Genomic DNA, 21,429 nt, shown 5'->3' on the forward strand with positions numbered 1-21,429 from the left:
AAAAGGAAATATTAGGCATGTACGGGGGCCTGTTTGCTTGCTACCCAGATGGTTTTATTTCTTCACTTTATATCACTGTCAGAGAAACATCGCTCCATTTACTCTGCAGCTTTAGCTATAAAATAGATTTTGAAGGCTGGTCCAATTTCCACTGGAGTCAGCAACTGCCCTTATTCTGACAACAACGAAGTCTACATCCAAGACCATTGATCTCTTTGTTCCCATGAAAGGCTGTGACAATTACTGTCCATTCTCCATGCCATGTTTGTTGACAGGGCCTATTCCTGGTTCTCCTCCCATCATTCTCTCCTACCCCAGACTTCCATCTAGTGACAGTTCTGTCTCGTGGCGACAACATTTTGCTGACAAGGACATCCCATCAGACTGTGTATAAGCACAATGACCAAGAGATAAGCTATTTGAGCACACTGGCGTTCTGTCATTGACCGTGTCAACAGCAGCAGTGCCTTCCTCAAGGGCAGAAGGACTGGGCGGCCATTTTGTGACCCTGCAGCACAATACCTCTTCTGGGGAGGCCCTGAGGCACCAAAGCTACTGGTGGAGGCTGAGTCGTCATACATATTTTCGCCCTCTTCCCCATCTTGACCTGTAAGGAACTCCTGATGTAGGCTATCGGTATCATCAGGCTCACCTGAGAAAGAAAGAAAGAAAGAAAGAAAGAAAGAAAGAAAGAAAGAAAGAGTGATTCACCTGTAAATATAGACTCTGGGGCGGTACCCAACAAAACAGCTCTGCTAGCCCAAGGAGTTTCAGCTGTGCTGCTATGGACTTTCCCACTGCATACCCCATAAATCTGCAACTGGGTTGGGGAAAACCCAGGAACAGATTTAGAAGGTGTGTGGGATGTGCGTAGAAAGAAGAGAGGGTGAGCAGCTAAAACATCTTGCACTAGTACAACTGTTTCATTGGATACAGACTTAGAGATTAATAATAATAATAATAATAATAATAATAATAATAATAATAATAATAATAATTTATTATTTATACCCCGCCCATCTGGCTGAGTTTCCCCAGCCACCCTGGGCGGCTACCAATCGAGTGTTAAAAACAATACAGCATTAAACATTAAAAACTTCCCTAGGCAAGGCTGCCTTCAGATGTCTTTTAAAGATAAGATAGCTGCTTATTTCCTTGACATCTGATGGGAGGGCGTTCCACAGGGCGGGTGCCACTACCGAGAAGGCCCTCTGCCTGGTTCCCTGTAACTTGGCTTCTCGCAATGAGGGAACCACCAGAAGGCCCTTGGCGCTGGACCTCAGTGTCCAGGCTGAACGATGGGGGTGGAGACGCTCCTTCAGGTATACAGAACCGAGGCCATTTCAATTTAGTCGCTTGCCAGTAGGGATACACAGCCCCTGCTTGTTGCTGTTCAGATCCCACATTCCTCAGCCAGCCCTTGTGCACCATCACATATCTGTCAACTGCCCTGGAAAAACCCGGACATTCTGTCCCCCCCCCCCATGAGAGCATGGTGACCATTTTGGGTGGCCTTGCTCTCGTGCAATTTCAGGTCAAGATCTTGCCCCCCAAAAACATTTTTTGAGGGGGTCCACAATCTTGTGTGGCACACCAAAACACATATTTTTGGGTACCATGCCCAAAAAAGTGCCTTGTCCAGGTCTGCAATCTCGCACAGGTCATGTGTCTGTCTTGCATGGGATTTCAGACCCGGAAGATGGTGTCCTGGATTTGGGCCTTGCTGTGTTGGAGGGTATGCCATCAATAACAGACCTATGACCTGAAGCTCTGAACATCCAATAGATGCTAGATGTTTTATGAACTTCAGATCCATCCAGACAGCAGTGGCCAATGTGGTGAAACAGGTGGCATCCTGAAACAGGTGTCACGGCTGCTTACCAGGATGGGTAGAATGGTGGCAAGGTTGGCGCTCCACAGGGACATCAGCAGAGCCAATTAAGACTTTGTACTGGTGTATTTGTTGGCAAGGTGATGTTTCTGCCACCTTGCCAACAAAGGTCCGTATAGTTAAAGCTATGGTTTTCCCAGTAGCAATGTATGGAAGTGAGAGCTGGACCATAAAGAAGGCTGATCGCCAAAGAATTGATGCTTTTGAATTATGGTGCTTTAGGAGACTCTTTAGAGTCCCATGGACTGCAAGAATATCAAACCTATCCATTCCTAATGAAATCAGCCCTGAGTGCTCACTGGAAGGACAGATTGTGAAGCTGAGGCTCCAATATTTGGCCACCTCATGAGAAGAGAAGACTCCCTGGAAAAGACCCTGATGTTGGGAAAGATGGAGGGCACAAGGAGAAGGGGACGACAGAGGACGAGATGGTTGGACAGTGTTCTCGAAGCTACCAACATGAGTTTGACCAAACTGCAGGAGGCAGTGGAAGCCTGGCGTGCTCTGGTCCATGGGGTCACGAAGAGTCGGACAGGACTAAACAACTAAACAACAACAACAACAACTGGTGTATTTGCGTAGTCTTGACCTCACGCCATGATCCCCCAGGTTGCAGATGTGGAGAAACGGAGGCTGAGAGGGCACAGCTTGCCTAGTGAGTTCACAATTGGGGTGTGACTCTGCAGCAGTCCTGATGTGCAGCTCAGTCCCTTAGCAACTACTCTGCATCAGCTCTCATGGCATTTCAGCACGGGGAACGACACCGTCCCCTTGTGCCCTGCAAGGATCCTCCAGACACATCCCGCTGAAAGCACCCTAAGTAGGCAGGGTTCATGTTTCACTAAAGCAAACATCACATTTTATCACTCACTTTATCACTTGTCCCTGAGGCTCAGCTGAAATAACTGCCCTGTGACATCATCTCACACTTGTCCTCCATTCCAACCAGCTCTATTATTGACCTAGTAGGTCTTACCCACTGCTCCTTTGTTTGTTATCGTTAATCCCTTCTCTCCTTTCTTCTTCTTCTTCAGCTTTATTCCAGCAAACAACCCTTTCCTGCAAAACAAAAAAATAAAATAAAAATTTAAAAAGAGCAGTCACAGAAACAGGTGGGGCCTGCAACAAAACGTTGGAGAGTGGAGTGGTCCCAGCCAGCCAGTCTCTTTCAAGATACTCCATTATTTTTCAGATCCCAGCTCATGAGCTTTGCAGTGAGGAACTCCCTGCTGTCTGCAATAGAACCACCAACCAAGGTCTCAGAATGTTTGCTTTCCCTCAACCACCTCTGGTCCAGTTAACATCTTGAGTGTTTACATTCCCACTATGTGCTCTGACATGAGTAACTAGACCAGGCTATCAGGAAGGTCTCAGACTGTGAACACCTGTTCCTGGTGGGACATATCAATGCCAGAGGTGGAGATGACCATCACACATGGGACAACTGCATAGGCCACTTTGGTATTGGCAGTATGGACGAGAATGAACAAAGGATGCTCGGACTGTCCTCGTATCACAATATCACGAACATGTTGTTCTCTGCCAAGGCAAAACACTGAGTGTCTTGGAGGCATCCAAGGTCAGGTCACTGTCACCAGCTGGACTTCAGAGTCACCAGGCAATCGCCACTGAACTGTGTTGGTGTCATACGGAGCTACCATAGTGCTGACTTCAACATGGACCACTCCCTGGTGGTGAGCAAGACCCATCTCCAACCAAAGAGGACCATAGCACAAAGCAGGAAGTGAAGCTTCTCTTAGAGTCCACCCACCCACCCCAGAGTCTTGTTGGACTTCTGCAGAGCTTGAGATGCACCCAGGCTGCTGATACCTCCTTGCATAGATAGTGCTGTTTTGGCTACATAACAATCCACACTTGGAGAAGGAGTTTGCTGCTAGTAGATATGAAGTCGCTACCAACAAATTTGGCTTCCTCTGTGTGCAGTAACGAACTTGTTTCAGTGGTATTGCACTTGAGCAGGGCAGTCTGTATGTCATAAAGCGCACAAGGACAGGAAAAGTCCCAAATTCCATACTGGGCACAGGATCTGGCTTGCAAAGACACCCAGCTGTCTTTGGCCCCATCCATGTCGCACATTTTATGCATATTGAATGCACATGTCTTCCCTGAAAGAATCTTGAGAGGGTGCTGGGAACTATAGCACCATGAAGGGTAAACTATGGTTCCCAGGATTCTTTGTCCCCCCCCCCCAAAGTTCTTCAGATGTATAGTGTGGAAGTGACTTTCCTGCTTTGTTTAAATAAATAAAAAAAGTTTGCACTCTTAACTGTATCTTTAACAGTAAATGGGTAATGCCTGAAGCCAGAATATTAACTTCTTGCCTCTTCTCATGAGAAGCAGAAGCAGAACAACTTATACAAATGGAAAGTAATTAGGCAAATTGGTCTAAACTTGTATAAGCTGTACAGTTTGCAGGAAACGGTTTTTCTTGGTACAGAATTCTGAATTAGGCTGTTGGCATCAGTTTGGGACATGCTGGTGAAACAGGAGATTGGGTTTCTGTTTTCTTTTTATTAAAGATTTCTTGGTTTACAAAAGTTTGCGCCATGTCTCTTTTTTCAAGTTACATTTTCGACAGATCAGTTTCGTTTGTTGAGACATTAGTGTGAAAAGGGGGAAAGAAGTGGAAGGGGGCATGTTGAGTGGGGTTGGGGTTGGGTGGTGATGCTTCTATTCTACGTAGTGTATGTGTGGGGTTTTGTGTCAGTGTCGCTTGTGCAGGTTCTCTTTACTATTCGCTTGTGTTCCTTTGGTGGTGAGAGAGGTTGGGGTTGGCTTAGGGTGTGGTTGCTTGTTTGTGATTGGCTGTGGTGGTCTTTGTTTTCATGTGTGAGTGGGGTGGGTGGGTGTTTTGGATCAGGTTAGCCATATTGATTCATATGCTGTTGGTGGATTTTTGTCATTGTCTTGTTGGGCTGTGTATGCGATAAAGGGGAGCCATACCGGGGTGAAAGCATCTTCTTCTATTTGTCCTCATGTCAGTTTCAGTTTATTGGTTAGTTTTTCTAATAAGGCTTTTCCCCATACTATTTGACACCATCGGTCCACACCAGTGGCGTAGCGTGGGGGGTGCAGGGGGGGCCGGCTGCACCGGGCGCAACATCTGACGGTTAGGGTTAGGGGGCGCAAATCCACGGGTTAGGGGGTGCAAATTACTTGCCTTGCCCCGGGTGCTGACAATCCACGCTACGCCACTGGTCCACACAGCAGATCAGGTTTCCTACCTGAGTAATAACAAGCTAGTAATATTTGCAGCTCGTACCTGACCGTTTGCAACTAAACTAAATGTATTCAGGTTACAGAGACCTCAATAGGCAGAAGTTTTTGTTACCTGATCAGTTATATCTTATTTCCAGAACTGCCAAAGTACATGAATTAATTACAGGGGGGAAAGCTCAGGCGAGGGCATCTGAATCTGAAAGAGTGAGACGAATTACCAACTTGTTTCTGCCACAGGAGACTTTGGTAACATATCCAGCAAATTTCTCAGTGAATTTTTTTCCAGAGGGGCAGAAGGGGTCCTTCCAGGCTGTTGCTATTTTCAGGTGGGATTCAATCACATACTGGCCAAATTCAGTTTGCACAAATTAAAGGTGAATTACTCTTGCACAGCAAAACCCACTTCTGCCCCAGAATTGGAGTCTTTTTTGGGGGGTGGGGCATGGGGACCCCAGTTTTGCTCAGCTTTCGGTATAGCATCCATCTGAGGAGACTTCTGAGGAGACCTCCTCAATATGGTGCTCCTCAGAACTCACCGTTGTTCCTAGGGGTGGAGAGGAACGGTGATCAATGGGAGGTAAAGAAGAAGCCACAGAGATGCAAGTAGCCATGACACCTCGCTGCACCGGCTCACATTAACAGCTACAGCAGGAATGTGGGTGGCGCTGTGGTCTAAACCACTGAGCCTCTTGGGCTTGCCGATCAGAAGGTCGGCGGTTCAAATCCCCGTGGCGGGGTGAGCTCCCATTGCTCTGTCCCTGCTCCTGCCAACCTAGCAATTCGAAAGCACACCGGTGCAAGTAGATAAATAGGTAGTGCTGTGGCGGGAAGGTAAACAGTGTTTCTGTGTGCTCTGGTTTCCGTCACGGTGTTCTGTTGCACCAGAAGCGGTTTAGTCATGCTGGCCACATGATCTGGAAAGCTGTCTGTGGACAAACGCCAGCTCCCTTGGCCTGAAAGCGAGATGAGCGCCGCAACCCCATAGTCGACTTTGACTGGACTTAACCATCCAAGGGTCCTTTACCTTCAACAGCTACAGCTGCCTCAGCGACCTGCCAGCTTCCTCAGTGAGGAAGGGCAAAGAAGGGCAAAAGAGCATCGTATCCCACATTCTCAGAGCTTATTCACGCTTCCACTTGTGTTGTGCCTAGAAAACATGGCTCTCTAAGTGGTTTTCCCCCTTGCCCTGCTCCTTTCCAGGTCAAACAAACTTCCTTGGGAGGTGATGGGCTCTCCATCACTGGAAGATGCTTGGAGGAGATTGTAGCCACATATTCCTGCATTATAGATGACATCCAAGATCTCTTCCAACTATATACTTCCATGAGCCTCTTTTTTCCTACAATTTTTATTAAATTTTCTGTTTCACAATTTTGAATACTCATTGAAACATCCTTAAAATATCAATGTCTTCTCTTTCCATAGTTCATTTAGCATACCATGAATCCCTGCATATTTTACATATACTAAACCATTCAGAAATTCCATTATTACATCCATCAAATCTTATTTATATTTATTTACACTGCTGGTGATAATAATTATTATTATTATGAATTTATCCTAATGCTGCCAGCGTTTTCAAGTGTACACAATTCCCCACCCCCATATATTCAATAAAATTTTCCAGTCTTCTTTAAATGTATGTTCTTCTTGTTCTCTTATTCTGTATGTTAAGTTCAATCAATTCCAATCAACTACTCTTCCAGCATCTGGCCAAAATGAGAAACTTTAGTCTGAGGCTGGAAAATTCTAACCAAGGAGGATTGATGTTAATAATAATATAGTATTTATATTATGCCCATCTGACTGGGTTGCTCCAGCCACTCTGGGCAGCTTCCAACAAAATATTAAAAACACTGTAATGCATGCAGCCTCCCAGTTCAGAAACTACTGGATAGTCCTATCTGCTAGGGAGCAAAAATAAAGGTAAAGGTACCCCTGCCCGTACGGGCCAGTCGTGTCCGACTCTAGGGTTGTGCGCCCATCTCACTTAAGAGGCCGGGGGCCAGCGCTGTCCGGAGACACTTCCGGGTCATGTGGCCAGCGTGACGAAGCTGCTCTGGTGAGCCGGCACCAGCACAGCACACGGTAACGCCATTTACCTTCCCGCTAGAAAGCGGTCCCTATTTATCTACTTGCACTTAGGAGTGCTTTCGAACTGCTAGGTGGGCAGGAGCTGGGACCAAACGACAGGAGCTCACCCCACCGCGGGGATTCGAACCGCTGACCATGAGATCAGCAAGCCCTAGGCGCTGAGGTTTTACCCACAGCACCACCCACGTCTCCAGGGAGCAAAAACGGGACAAGGATATTCCTTTCATGTCTTGTCTGTGGCTTTTCTGGAAGCATCTGATTGGCTACTATGGGTAACAGGATTCTGGACTAGATGGGCCTTGGATTGGATGCTGTAGGGCTCTTCTTATTTTTTTTACCATTGCTCAAACGATTCCTGCATAAGGTTTTTCTCGTCCCTGACATGGGCTGTGCTGTTCACTGCATGAGCTCAAGGAATCTGCCTTCTAGCTGATGCTTAGGTGCTTTTCAAAACACATGGCCATAAGACAGTTTAATGGGTTTCCACTATTAGAATGGGGCTGTTTTGCATAATGCACACCATTAATATCTAACCCAGCGTAGCGGAAACCGCAGGAAATAAATAAACAAGTTAGAAACTGAAGGTGCTTATTCCCAGGATGGTGAATAAAATAGCCCATCCTAAATGCTTTCATCTTTAAGGAACTGAAAGCACATTTGTGAAGCTTTAACAGCACATTTATGCAAAGCAGCCTGAAGACGGGCATGGCAACCACCGCCAGCCTTTGACAGGGATCGCAACAATCTTTGGCTAAACTGCTATTTCCAAGTTTGTAATTGTATGAAAAGACAGAGGAGTGTCCAGAGGAGGGCAACCAAAATGGTCAAAGGCCTGGAAACGATGCCTTATGAGGAACGGCTAAGGGAGCTGGGCATGTTTAGCCCGGAGAAGAGGAGGTTAAGGGGTGATATGATAGCCATGTTCAAATATATAAAAGGATGTCACATAGAGGAGGGAGAAAGGTTGTTTTCTGCTGCTCCAGAGAAGAGGACACGGAGCAATGGATCCAAACTACAAGAAAGAAGATTCCACCTAAACATTAGGAAGAACTTCCTGACAGTAAGAGCTGTTCGACAGTGGAATTTGCTGCCAAGGAGTGTGGTGGAGTCTCCTTCTTTGGAGGTCTTTAAGCAGAGGCTTGACAACCATATGTCAGGAGTGCTCTGATGGTGTTTCCTGCTTGGCAGGGGGTTGGACTCGATGGCCCTTGTGGTCTATTCCAACTCTATGATTCTATGATTCTATGACACGCCGCTAATGATGTAAAATATGAAGGAATTTAATCAGCATGATTTATGCAGCAGGATAGAGTAAACCTGCTTGCATGCTTCTGTGAAACAAGTGTCCCTAGTTTCCAGGGAAAGTCCCGGAACTACAAAAGCCATCCCGACTTCTGATTTGCCCCTGGAATGTCCCTATTTCCCCTGCCAGCACCACTGTTGCATAACCTGCATAATATGCACCAAATATTCCTATACCTGAAATAGCCTTGAAATTTATAGCTATCACAGAATTTAGGTTTTTCTTGCGCAGAACGTGGGTTACAAATTCTACTTAAATTGCCATGAAAACAGTGGGGCTTCAGACCGCACAGTTACATGCTTAATTCCACTAGGTGTGATTGTCTGGCTTGGACTGAAGCTTCCTCCAGCACTGGACAGCGGAAAAACGATAAGCTTCATCTTTAGATAAGCAAATGGCTTGTGACACAATAGAAAATGAGCCAAATCAAGGGAGCAACTTCCACCCAGTTCACAGCAGCATGCCCTAACAATGATGTCCATTCAAGCACAGTGAATTAACAGTGCACTACACTGACTCGATTCTCCCTCTCTTCGCTTGAACTAGGAGAAAACTTGCTTTCAGCCCTGTGTTTTATAGAGTCCTGCAGAGTGTAACTACCCTGTTGCATTACTCTCTGTGGAGCCTGAATACATTCAAGGTCCAATAAGCTGGTTGGTTGGTTGATTAGGTTTACTTATATGGCGCTTTCCCACAATGAGCTGTGTCCAAAGTGGCTTACAGCACAAATTCAAAACATCAAAATACAAATATATGAAATACGGAGCACGTTGGTAGATTCAAATATGACAAAAATCAACCATTTAACAAACACAGTATAAATTCAGTACAGTGGTGCCTCGGGTTACAGACGCTTCAGGTTACAAACTCCGCTAACCCAGAAATAGTACCTCAGGTTAAGAATGTTGCTTCAGGATGAGAACAGAAATCATGCGGCAGTGGCGCAGCATCAGCAGCGGGAGGCCCCATTAGCTAAAGTGGTACCTCAGGTTAAGAACAGTTTCAGGTTAAGAACGGACCTCCAGAATGAATTAAGTTCTTAATCCGATGTACCACTGTACTACCAAAAAATAAATTCTAAGATTAAGTACATAAAAACAAAGCAAAACAAGAGTTTACTGACAATAAATTTCCTGAAATTAATGAAGCATTGCCCTTAAAAAAGTCCCCCACAACTAAGAACTTGCATTTTCACATTTAGATGTTGCAAGTGCATCCTTTTGATTTCAACATACCATTTATCAAATATCAACATTTGCAGAATCTCAGTATTCAGTACATGCTAGCAACATTCTGAGAACCAAATCTGCAGTAACTTGGCCATCGTGGCAGAGTTGGCAGGGAAAAGCATTTATTACATGTCACTGCAGGTCATCCAAACCAGCCCACCCCCAATTTATATTATATATGTTCCTAGCTGACAGGGACAGCACAAGCAAGCAGATCAGAGTTAGTGGCACTGACAACATCTGTAGAACTCTGGACTGGAACCACAGTGACAAAACAGATCACCAAACCCAGAAAATGAAAAATGTAGTTAGGATGCAGCCCGATCCTATGCATGCTTACTTGGAAGTAAGTCCTGTTGCATTTGATGGAGCTTGCTCCCAGATAAACAGACAAACTTAACCAGCTGCACGGTATTCTTAAAAACACACACCAGCTAATCCCAAAGTATCCTTTCACTTTACCTGTGAGATGGTGGAGTGTTCCCTGAGGGCTCCGACTCCATGACTAATGCTTCCCTCCCAGTGCCTGCCTTTTACATCTTGCGCCTGCCCCCCCCCCCCGCCACCTTATAGCTGTCTTTGAGATTTATTTACTCCTAAATGATGGGTTAGTCAGATCTGCAAACACAGTCCTGGAATGCAGAACCTGCTGCTTGTGCAAACATTAGATTTCCTTGGCTCAGCTGGGAACTTTGGCTTTTCAATTGCCGGGCATGAAATAAGGAGGGGGGGGATGCTTCACCTGCCACAAAACTGAGAGGCTGCTTCCACAGAAGAATTCTTGAGAACAGCAGTCACACGTTGCTTTTCTGAAATCAGGTGGAAGCAGAAATAGAATTGTGCTTCTACACCACAGTAAATATAGTGTTGTATTATCTATTTGTGCCCTTCCCTATGGCCATGACCTTTCTCTAATGTTCTACAAAAGTCCCCAGCAACATTAGTTAGTAGCTTCCTCCTTAATTTAATGACTAGTTCAAATATATTTCCTTCTTTTAAAGTGAAACACCACTTTTTCACTATAAAAGAGGGAAATAAGGGGGGTACTAATTAACTAATTAATTAGGACGCAGGTGGCGCTGTGGGTTAAACCACAGAGCCTAGGACTTGCCAGTCAGAAGGTCGGCGGTTCGAATCTCCGCGACGGGATGAGCTCCCGTTGCTCGGTCCCTGCTCCTGCCAACCTAGCAGTTCGAAAGCATGTCAAAGTGCAAGTAGATAAATAGGTACCGCTCCGTCAGGAAGGTAAACGGCGTTTCCGTGCGCTGCTCTGGTTCGCCAGAAGCAGCTTAGTCATGCTGGCCACATGACCCGGAAGCTGTACGCCAGCTCCCTCGGCCAATAAAGCGAGATGAGCGCCGCAACCCCAGAGTCGGTCACGACTGGGCCTAATGGTCAGGGGTCCCTTTACCTTTACTAATTAACACTGTACCAAAGGTGCTATTCATGTATAAAACACATGAAGGGGGTCCATATAATAGGAAAGGAGTCATGCATGGCTGGCCAAGCCCAGGCATTGTGAAGCCAATACAGGCCAGCATCACCAACATCAGAAAGTTAACCAGTAAAATCTGAAGAGAACCCGTTGTATATGAGTAGCTGTTCATGATTCCTGTGCAGACATCTGAGCACAACACCAGGAGAGGGGCTAATACATGGGTAGGCAAACTAAGGCCCAGGGGCCAGATCCGGCTCAATTGCCTTCTAAATCCGGCTCGCAGATGGCCCAGGAATATTTTTACATGAGTAGAATGTGTCCTTTTACTTAAAATGCATCTCTGGGTTATTTGTGGGGCCTGCCTGGTGTTTTCACATGAATAGAATGTGCACTTTTATTTAAAATGCATCTCTGGGTTATTTGTGGGGCATAGGAATTTATTCATTTCTTAAAAAAAATCAAAATATAATCCGGCCCCCCACAAGGTCTGAGAGACAGTGGACCGGCCCCCTGCTGAAAAAGTTTGCTGACCCCTGGGCTAATAGCACAACTTCACACAAATCCTCTTCGATGAAAAGGGTTTATTTAAAGGGCATTTCATCATCAATCCTCCAGCTACGCTGAACAGAAAGTGATAACAAAGGTAGAAGCTGAAGGAGGAAGCTTTTAATTAAAGATACAGCACTCCCTAAAAGTTTATAAAGTCATACGCTTTTAGCCATTAGTTTAGCTTTAAATAAAAGCAACTACTGGTTTTGTGAGTAGATATCATGTAACACACCCAAGAGCTGTGTGCCAGTGACAGCCCCGAGTTAAACCCAAATGCTTAATTTTGAATTTAATAAAATCACTGCAAATTCCACTCAGAAATCAAGCATAGGAGTTGTTAAATCCTCTTCAGGATGGTACAAACAACACAGTCATTTCCTGTTATCCAGCCCTAATATGGTTGGCACAAGCTGGACAACGTTGACAACCAAAATGGTCAAAGGCCTGGAAACGATGCCTTATGAGGAACGGCTAAGGGAGCTGGGCATGTTTAGCCTGGAGAAGAGGAGGTTAAGGGGTGATATGATAGCCATGTTCAAATATATAAAAGGATGTCACATAGAGGAGGGAGAAAGGTTGTTTTCTGCTGCTCCAGAGAAGCGGACACGGAGCAATGGATCCAAACTACAAGAAAGAAGATTCCACCTAAACATTAGGAAGAACTTCCTGACAGTAAGAGCTGTTCGACAGTGGAATTTGCTGCCAAGGAGTGTGGTGGAGTCTCCTTCTTTGGAGGTCTTTAAGCAGAGGCTTGACAACCATATGTCAGGAGTGCTCTGATGGTGTTTCCTGCTTGGCAGGGGGTTGGACTCAATGGCCCCTGTGGTCTCTTCCAACTCTATGATTCTATGATTCTATGATTCTATGACATGTCACTATTGGATACGCGGCGAGCAACTCTAAGCATTGTACTTATATTGTATGGCACTTGCTATGCAGAGTAGGTACTTTCATGTGAGAAAAAAATATTCTGTTAAAAAAAGGTGCCATGTTGAAATGAATCAGGACACACATTCCTTTCAAAAACAAAGAGGGGAATGTTGGAGAAATTAACAATTTCATAAAATTGCATCATATTGATCAGGCATAGGCAAACTCCGGCCCTCCAGAAGTTTGGGACTACAATTCCCATCATCCCTAGCTAACAGGACCAGTGGTCAGGGATGATGGGAATTGTAGTCCCAAACATCTGGAGGGCCAAAGTTTGCCTATGCCTGATTTTGATGATTCTGTTTTCTTTTTAGCCTATGGCCTAGCTAAACTAGAAGGGCCTGTACCTGTCTTTTACAGTACAGAACAGTGGCGTGTGGTCACTGGACTCTAAGGGGACTAGGCTGGTCCTCTAAATGTTCCCCGGTGCCTCCTTCCTAAAGCCCAGGAAGCTTCTTCCCAGCTTAGGGAGGTAGGCACAATGTTCATGTGCACAATATCAGGACATCACAATGTCACATGCATTACTGCTCCCCTATGAAAAATTTCACCGCAAGCCACTGAGTACAGAACTGGCTGCTTTTAAGGTACTGTACATAGTGAATATCTGTTCCAGAGCAATGAAAAGAATAAACTGTTAGAATCAATGGTGGCCACTGTATGCATGAAAAGAGAATTGGCTGGGCATGGCAACTGTGATTAATCTTGAATTGTTTCGTAGACAGATGAAAGAGGACATTGGAAGACTTTTAATGAACAGGAAAATCAGTCAAAGCCTTCATAAAGAAAGACACCGAAAAATTGTTGTATGTAATCACATGGTATTATAATGACGGCTAATCTGAAGAGCCAAATGGTTTTGATTGGTTCAGGATGATGACATTGGGTTGCAACAATTAAGATTGCTATGATCCTTTGGTGAATAGAAAAGACTTGTGTAACCTGGAAATATATTTTAAAAATTGATTTGGGTTCAGTGGGACTTACTCCCAGGCAAGTAAGTATATTATGGCAGGGAAAAAATACTTTTGCCCCTGTTCCCAAACTCTAGTGGAACAGGGCCTGAAACTTGAATTACTTGGATTCATATTCATAATGTTCCTAGGAAACTTGCACTCATTTTGGAGAATGGAAAGTGGGATCAAATTTACTCATCAATTATGTCATTAACTCATCCCACTAATCCGCTAGGAAGTATGCTGTTATTAATTTATCCTTCTGTTCCCCCCGCCTCTGTTAAACAGAAACTCTGCTCTATTGACAAAGGAGGTGTTTATTTGGACATTGTGATAAATTTAGGTGGGAACTGAATCTAGCCACAAGCGATTTTTATCAGGTTTAAGCAAGAAGAGGCATTTCCACTGAACTGAAAATCACTCCAGTTCAGCCTTCTTATGGCAGGGCAAGAACCTCCATATAGGGATGAGAAAGAAACCCAATTCAGTTTGCATTTAAAGGTAAATTTAAATAATTTGCAATTTTCAAAATGATGTGCACTCCTAGGAATTTTGTAGCTCTCCAGCTATGTAATGATCAAAAGAATGCACACACTAGGGTCAAGTGTGCATATAAACATTAGTGAAAATAACATACAGAAAAGCAGTATGTTAGTAGAAAGTGCTTTGCAAAAATGCGCCTGTTTGGAGAAATTAAGACTATAAAATGCTGGTGAATTTTCATGAAAACTTTTTTTAAAAAATTGAAAACTAATGTACAAATTTGGAGAGCTGAACTTGAGAGTGGAAAAGTGAGAAACTGAGCAAAACCAAAGCAGTCCTATTTGCCCACCCCTACCTTCAACACAGGGGCGCGGGTGAGGCTGTGGGTTAAACCACAGAGCCTAGGACTTGCCGATCAGAAGGTCAGAGGTTGGAATCCCCACGACAGGGTAAGCTCCCGTTGTTTGGTCCCTGCTCCTGCCAACCTAGCAGTTTGAAAGTCCAAGTAGATAAATAGGTACCACTTCAGTGGGAAGGTAAACGGCATTTCCGTGCGCTGCTCTGGTTCGCCAGAAGCAGCTTAGTCATGCTGGCCACATGACCCGGAAGCTGTACACCGGCTTCCTTAGCCTATAAAGTAAGATGAGCACCATAACCCCAGAGTCGGTCACGACTGGACCTTATGGTCAGGGGTCCCTTTACCTTTACCTTCAACATATGAGCAACTCCCATTTCTTTGTTCCTTTTTACTGGTCCCTAGAAAATTGAAATACTGAAGATAAACATTTCCCAAACTGGTGCCCTCAGCCCTAGTCAGGATGGCCCAAAGTAAGGGGTAATTGGCATTGCATTTCAACAACATCTGGAAGACACCAACTTGGGGTGGCTGCTCAACAACAGTGGTCTTCAACTAGTCCAGACCTGAGACACACTGCTGGCTCCCAGCCTGTTATGGACCAGACTTGGGCTGGTCATAATCTCTCTGTCTAACTTACCTCACATAGTTGTTGTGAGGATAAGGTGGGGAACCACGTGCACTGCTCTCAGAGCTTCTTGGTGAGGTGGCAAGTGAAGTAAGTCATGATCAGAGGTGCAAGAGCTGGAAAAGGGAATCTCTGGCCCTTCATATGTCCTTTGACTCCTACTCCCAACAGCATCAGGCAGCCTGGCCATTGGTCAGGGCTGAGGAAGTGGGAGTCCAACAGCATTTATAAAGCCACAGGTTCAGCATCAGGGAGAGAGGGAAGGAGAAAGGTAGGTAGAGAGACAAAGAGAGAGAACCTTACAGTAGTACCTCAGGTTAAGTACTTAATTCATTCCGAAGGTCCATTCTTAACCTGAAACTGTTCTTAACCTGAAGCACCACTTTAGCTATTGGGGCCTCCTGCTGCTGCCATGCTGCCAGAGCATGATTTCTGTTCTCATCCTGAAGCAAAGTTCTTAACCAGAGGTACTATTTCTGGGTTAGCGGAGTCTGTAACCTGAATCGTATGTTACCTGAAGTGTATGTAACCCGAGGTACCACTGTATAAGTTTTAAAATAAAAATTTGGACTAAACTGATGCACAGTTTCGAACCAGACACACTTTTACTCTTGGGTTTGGCTTTTTCTTTTGCCTTTTTCAATGGGCATAACATTTTGTTATGCTCTCAGAAGCTATAAAAATGAATTTTAAAAATGAGGAAAGCAGTAAGTGAAGTGGAAAAACAGTGGAGAATAAAGTAGAGGATGGCGGGAAGCAAATTAAGTTCGGCTCTGCAAAGATATTGCTCTGTCAGGAAACAGAGGGAACTCATGAAGGTTTTATTGAAACATGCGGGACTTCCTTTGATTCCTGTCTTTTTCTCTCTCAGACAAATAGACTTTCTTATCTAGAATCCACGTGAAGCCTCCTCCCTTTCTTCTGGTCTCCATTCAAAGGCACTGTCTTTCCATTGTTGGCTGAAGCAGTGGCAAGATCAGCCGCCACTTCTTCCTTCCTAAAAATAACAACTGGAAGCATGATTCAAAATAAAATAACGAAGCTGAAAACGACCCTAGACATTAACAATGATGCTTGGATTTTATTAACCCATCCATTGCACAAGACATGCACCAGTAGAGGGAGATTATTGTGGAACTAATCATTAAGGAGAGTTGTAGAGCGAAAACAAACTCTTTGCCTCAGGGCAGAAAGTGGCATTGCCCATCATGTCTCTCTCCATTTAATATACTGTTTAATATACCTTGAGATTTTCTCTGAAGTTGGTGCACTGTTCAAACATCATTCAGAAAGTTTACTGGGTGTTTCTCTATATCAATAATGTGTTCCAGCCTTACTCTGGTAAATATTCAGATCAGACTCTCTCTTGACTCAATATGTCGGCACATTTTTATCATTCCAGTGCTCATGGGATTCTACTTTATTTTCGCCTTTGCTTGGAGGAGCTATGGAACAGCCCCAGCAAGAATGAATTTGTGTGGCTATTTTGCTACAGCCTGCTGTTTTCTCTTTGCCTGGTTTTGCAGCATGCTCACAGCAAATGTGCCGCACAAATAATTGATTTAAGTGAAGCCGAGAAAGAGGAGTTTTCAAGGCATCCTTGGCAGATTTGGGCTTTCTGGGTTTTCTGTTCGGCTGCACGCAAAGCCCTGCATGACCTTGGAGTCAAAGGGGGAAGGGAGATTACTACAGTGGGATCAGAGCCAGGGCTTTTTCGGCTGTGGCCCCAATCTGGTGGAACACTCTGTCACAAGAGACTAGGGCCCTGTGGGACTTGACATCTTTCCGCAGGGCCTGCAAGATGGGGCTGTTCCGCCAGGCCTTTGGCCAAGGCACAGTCTGACCCCCTCTCTCCTTCTGTAATCCTCATAGAACTCTAACCCAATGTTTGCCATTAATTTGATTCTGAATTGATTTTAGAATGTATTTTAATTAATTGACTGTGTGATTTTATGTACACTGTGCTATTTTTACTTGTTGTTGGCTGCTCTGAGCCCAGCTTTGGAGGGTGGAATACAAATAAATTATTATTATTATTATTATTATTATTATTATTATTAGGCAGCTGCTGCAAAGCTGCTGTGGTTTCTGCCCCTTCCCCCTCCTCTCTTTCAGCTCTGCACCCTCTCCTGCCCCTGACGGGCTTTCTGCCTCTGGCTCTTCTCTTTCCCTCGAACCTGAGAGCCAGTGTGGTGTAGTGGTTAAGAGCGGTGGACTCATAATCTGGTGAACCGGGTTCGCATCCCTGCTCCTCCACATGCAGCTGCTGGGTGACCTTGGGCCAGTCACACTTCTCTGAAGTCTCTCAGCCTCACTCACCTCACAGAGTGTTTGTTGTGGGGGAGGAAAGGAAAGGAGAATGTTAGTCGCTTTGAGACTCCTTCGGGTAGTGATAAAGCGGGATATCAAATCCAAAATCTTCTCCTCCTGCCTTCTAGTCTCCCTCCTCCTCTGACCTGTCTTCAGAGTCCACCCCCATGTTGCTGGCTGTGTGCTTTCCTCCTCTGCTGCTTCCCTGGGGAATTCTTCGACTAGAGACGCCCACTGCTTCTCTTCACCCAGCCAGTCCCTTACAGATGTGGAACAGATATTATGTGGCACCTGTAACCGTGCCAATTCTGCTGATCGAAGGGGTTGAATGGGCACATGTGGGGCAAAGCAATCTCATAGGTACCCGGGTTCCAGGTTGTTCAGGGCTTTGTATGGTAAAAGGTAACACACTGGACCTGCAAATCAGCAAGCAGTGCCGATCTCTCAACCTCTCTCCTGTCAGCAATTGCCCTATGTGTTAAGTCTTTGGTTTTCTGCATGCGTGCAATATGGCCAGCACTGACACTGTGTCCTGCAAAGGGGGCAAGACCCCCTGTGTAGGTCTCCTGAGGGATTTCAGCTGTGATTCAGATACTTGCGAGGTTTTTGGAGAGCACTGAGGTCTGCAGGTGGAAAGCAAATTACTAAGCAATCTTGGCCCATCCCTAGAGCAAATAAAGGCCGAACCAAATAAACCTATTTGCTCCTCTGGCATTTGTCATCGTTTCTGAATCTGGGAAAAAGGTGTCCCCAGCAGTGCTGTAGGGGTATATCAAAAGACAAGAGCCCAAAGAAAACCTCACAAAAACATAACTGTGTAAATAAAAGGCTCTGTTTGCAAGTGTCTGGGGAACTTGGTTTGCATCTTGCCAAGAGAATGTGTACAGCTCTTCGTTTCCAAATAAGCAGCTCTGTATGCGTGCCAATTGGACTAGCTCTGCGCTAAAACGCAGGTTGGTTTACATGAATGCTGCTGTCCAGTGCAAAAATAACCCCTCTCCCCTATCATAATTTTCTTGAGTTGGAGGGTTGAAGCAGTGGCGTAGCGTGGGGGGTGCAGGGGGGGCCGGCCGCACCAGGCGCAACATCTGGGGGGGGGCACTTGCACTCGCAGCTCTCTGCCCCTACCTGGCTCACTCACTCTCTCTCACTGCAGTGCTGGCTGTGCGAATCCGATCCGAGCCGTCGGGTTGCCGCCCACTGTGGAGGGGGGTGCCAGGCGTGCGGTGCGGTGCAGAGAGAGAGCGAGGGACTATCTGGGGGAGGGACAGTGCAGCGGGGGGGGGGGGCGCAAATTACTTGCCTTGCCCCGGGTGCTGACAACCCACGCTACACCACTGGGTTGAAGGGATGAGGGAGTATCTGATGGGGAGTTGGAAGTGCAACAGCAGAGATCATTTGGTTTGTATCTTTAATTGCTAATTCTGTTAAGTGTTAGAGTCAACTAGCCAACAATGGTTCCATATGGAAATTTGATTCCTTCAGTGCGCTCTGTGTGGGGCCTCCCTTGCGCTTGGTCTGGAAACTTCAGTTAGTGCAGGATGCTGCAATATGGTTGCTGCCAGGAGTGGGATCGTGTCAGCATGTCTCACATCTGCTCAGACAATTGAAAGGAATTCATATTTTAGTGTAGCAGCTCCTAAACTCTAGAACTCCCTGCCTATTGACATTTCAGAAGGTTGGTGGTTCGAATCCCCGCGACAGGGTGAGCTCCCGTTGCTTGGTCCCTGCTCCTGCCAACCTAGCAGTTCGAAAGCACGTCAAAAGTGCAAGCTGATAAATAGGTACCACTCCAGCGGGAAGGTGAACGGCGTTTCCGTGTGCTGCTCTGGTTTGCCAGAAGCGACTTAGTCATGCTGGCCACATGACCCGGAAGCTGTACGCCTGCTCCCTCTGCCAATAAAGCGAGATGAGCGTCGCAACCCCAGAGTCGCTCACGACTGGACCTAATGGTCAGGGGTCCCTTTACCTTTACCTTACTTTCTTTGTATCCTTTTTGAGCACCAGCAAAAACAAACAAAACAGAAAAAACAAAACTGTTTGGACAAACCTATCTGCATTTTAATCTGTAATATTATCTTATAGTACATATTTCCAACTGTTGTTTTTATTCATATTCATATTTTTTAAAACCTTGTTTTTAACTTTCTTGACAATTTTTAATGTGCATTTTATATTATTTGCAAAACTCTGGGCCCAAACAGGTCCCCTACCCTTATTTAGGACACAAAAGAGTGCATTTTATAGGTTACTAACTGTAACTACCAACTCCAAGTATTGCATAGAAAAGGTGCTTATTAGTACAGACTGCAGCTTCACCATTTCATTCCTAAGTGACTCTGCAGCATCACCTAGTGGTTCTGGAGACTATACAAAACCAGCAGGAGATTTTCTAATACTTAAAAAAAACAAAAAAAACCCTTCACTTTGCTCCATCAGAGAAACTATGAGCTGTCTTAATAGCAGGAGTGGCTTTATTTGTATAAATCTTCTAAGTACGCAGCCATAGAAAGGAGCAGAACCAGACAGAGGGCCTTCTCAGTACAGTGGTACTTCACGTTACATACGCTTCAGGTTACATACGCTTCAGGTTACAGACTCCTAGCTAACCCAGAAATAGTGCTTCAGGTTAAGAACTTTGCTTCAGGATGAGAACAGAAATCCTGCTCCAGTGGCGCAGCAGCAGCAGGAGGTCCCATTAGCTAAAGTGGTGCTTCAGGTTAAGAACAGTTTCAGGATAAGTACGGACCTCCGGAACGAATTAAGTACTTAACCTGAGGTACCACTGTAGGGGCGCCCGCCCTGTGGAACGCCCTCCCATCAGATGTCAGGGAAATAAGCAGCTATCTTATTTTTAAAAGACATCTGAAGGCAGCCCTGTTTAGGGAAGTTTTAAATATTTAATGCTGTATTGTTTTTAACACTCGATTGAGAGCCGCCCAGAGTGTCTGGGGAAACTCAGCCAGATGGCCGGGAGATATATATATATATATATATATATATATATATATATAATCGCTCTTCCTCATTAATTGTATCAGTCTAAGTTGTCTGCTACTGTGGGGATGAGAGGGAGCAAAAAGCCAGCCACAGAGCACTGAAGCACTGAGGACAGAGTCAGACTCAAAACAGGCAGAATCTGGTAGAGGGATGAGCAAGCTGGAGGTGTGGAAATACACAGTGGGGTGGGGGAACACAGGAGAAGAAATGTGTTGCTTAAGTCAAGATGCTTCTCGTTCTTTTCCTTTTCTGGCTCCTGATCTGATCAGGACTGCAATACCTCAAGGACTGCCTCCCCCAATATAAAACCGACCCGTACCCCGCACTCATCTTCTGAGGCCCTTCTTCACGTGCCTCCTCCACGTGAGGTCTGAAGAGTGGCAACAGGGCCTTTTCTGCAGCGGCTCCCCATTTGTGGAATGCAGCCCTCTCCAGGAAGGCTTGCCTGGTACCTTCATTACTGGTGCCAGGAGAAAACATTGCCCTTTAACCAGGCCTTCGGGTAATTAAACAACCTATGGCCTTTTAAATGTGTTTGTGGCGGGGGGGGGGTGTTATTGTTGGGATACTGCCAGGGAGACAAAGTCCATCATGACTCCACGTCATCTCCGGACGTCCATCGATCTCCCGTAGACACGCAGTATCAGCAATTAGCGACACGAGCTCCAGAAATAGCTTGCCACATTCCAGAACTGATGCACGCTCTATCAGCAGATAATGCACAGCAAAAGATGCACTCAGGAGAGCATTATTTACAAGTTTATTTCTGCGTTGATCAGAACAAAGAAAAACATGACTGCCTGCTTCAGTGTACCAGCTCCGAGAGAGAGAGAAACGAAAGCAAAGACACAACATAAACATCCTGTGAAACAGGAAATACACAGGCTGTGACACAAACATCCTGCTCCCTTTTAAGGTGGAATGGAAATATCCTAACATCTATTGCCTTGGTTGTTATATTATGTAACATATGACACATGTTTATGTAAAGCGCCCTGTGATCTTCAGATGAAGGGTGGT

At 45.4% G+C, this 21,429-nt stretch overlaps 1 protein-coding gene across 2 annotated transcripts in view; it reads right to left on the minus strand.

Moving 5' to 3' along the window:
* FER1L6 (fer-1 like family member 6) overlaps window positions 1–21,429 on the minus strand; it is a 120,086-nt gene that overhangs the window by 92,944 nt on the left and 5,713 nt on the right. Inside the window, exons 1-3 of one of the 2 annotated variants that reach the window (XM_083450392.1) lie at window positions 10,223–10,302; window positions 2,868–2,950; window positions 523–652 (exon numbers count right to left, since the gene is read on the minus strand). In XM_083450392.1, the coding sequence (XP_083306518.1) occupies window positions 523–652; window positions 2,868–2,950; window positions 10,223–10,263 (254 nt within the window). In that variant the 5' untranslated portion in view covers window positions 10,264–10,302. Of the gene's footprint in view, window positions 1–522; window positions 653–2,867; window positions 2,951–10,222; window positions 10,303–21,429 lie in introns of those variants that run through there. The other variant, XM_083450393.1, reaches the window with a different exon arrangement.

This window comes from Podarcis tiliguerta, assembly GCF_965153285.1.
Source record: "Podarcis tiliguerta genome assembly, chromosome: 7".
In the NCBI taxonomy this organism is placed as follows: domain Eukaryota; kingdom Metazoa; phylum Chordata; class Lepidosauria; order Squamata; family Lacertidae; genus Podarcis; species Podarcis tiliguerta.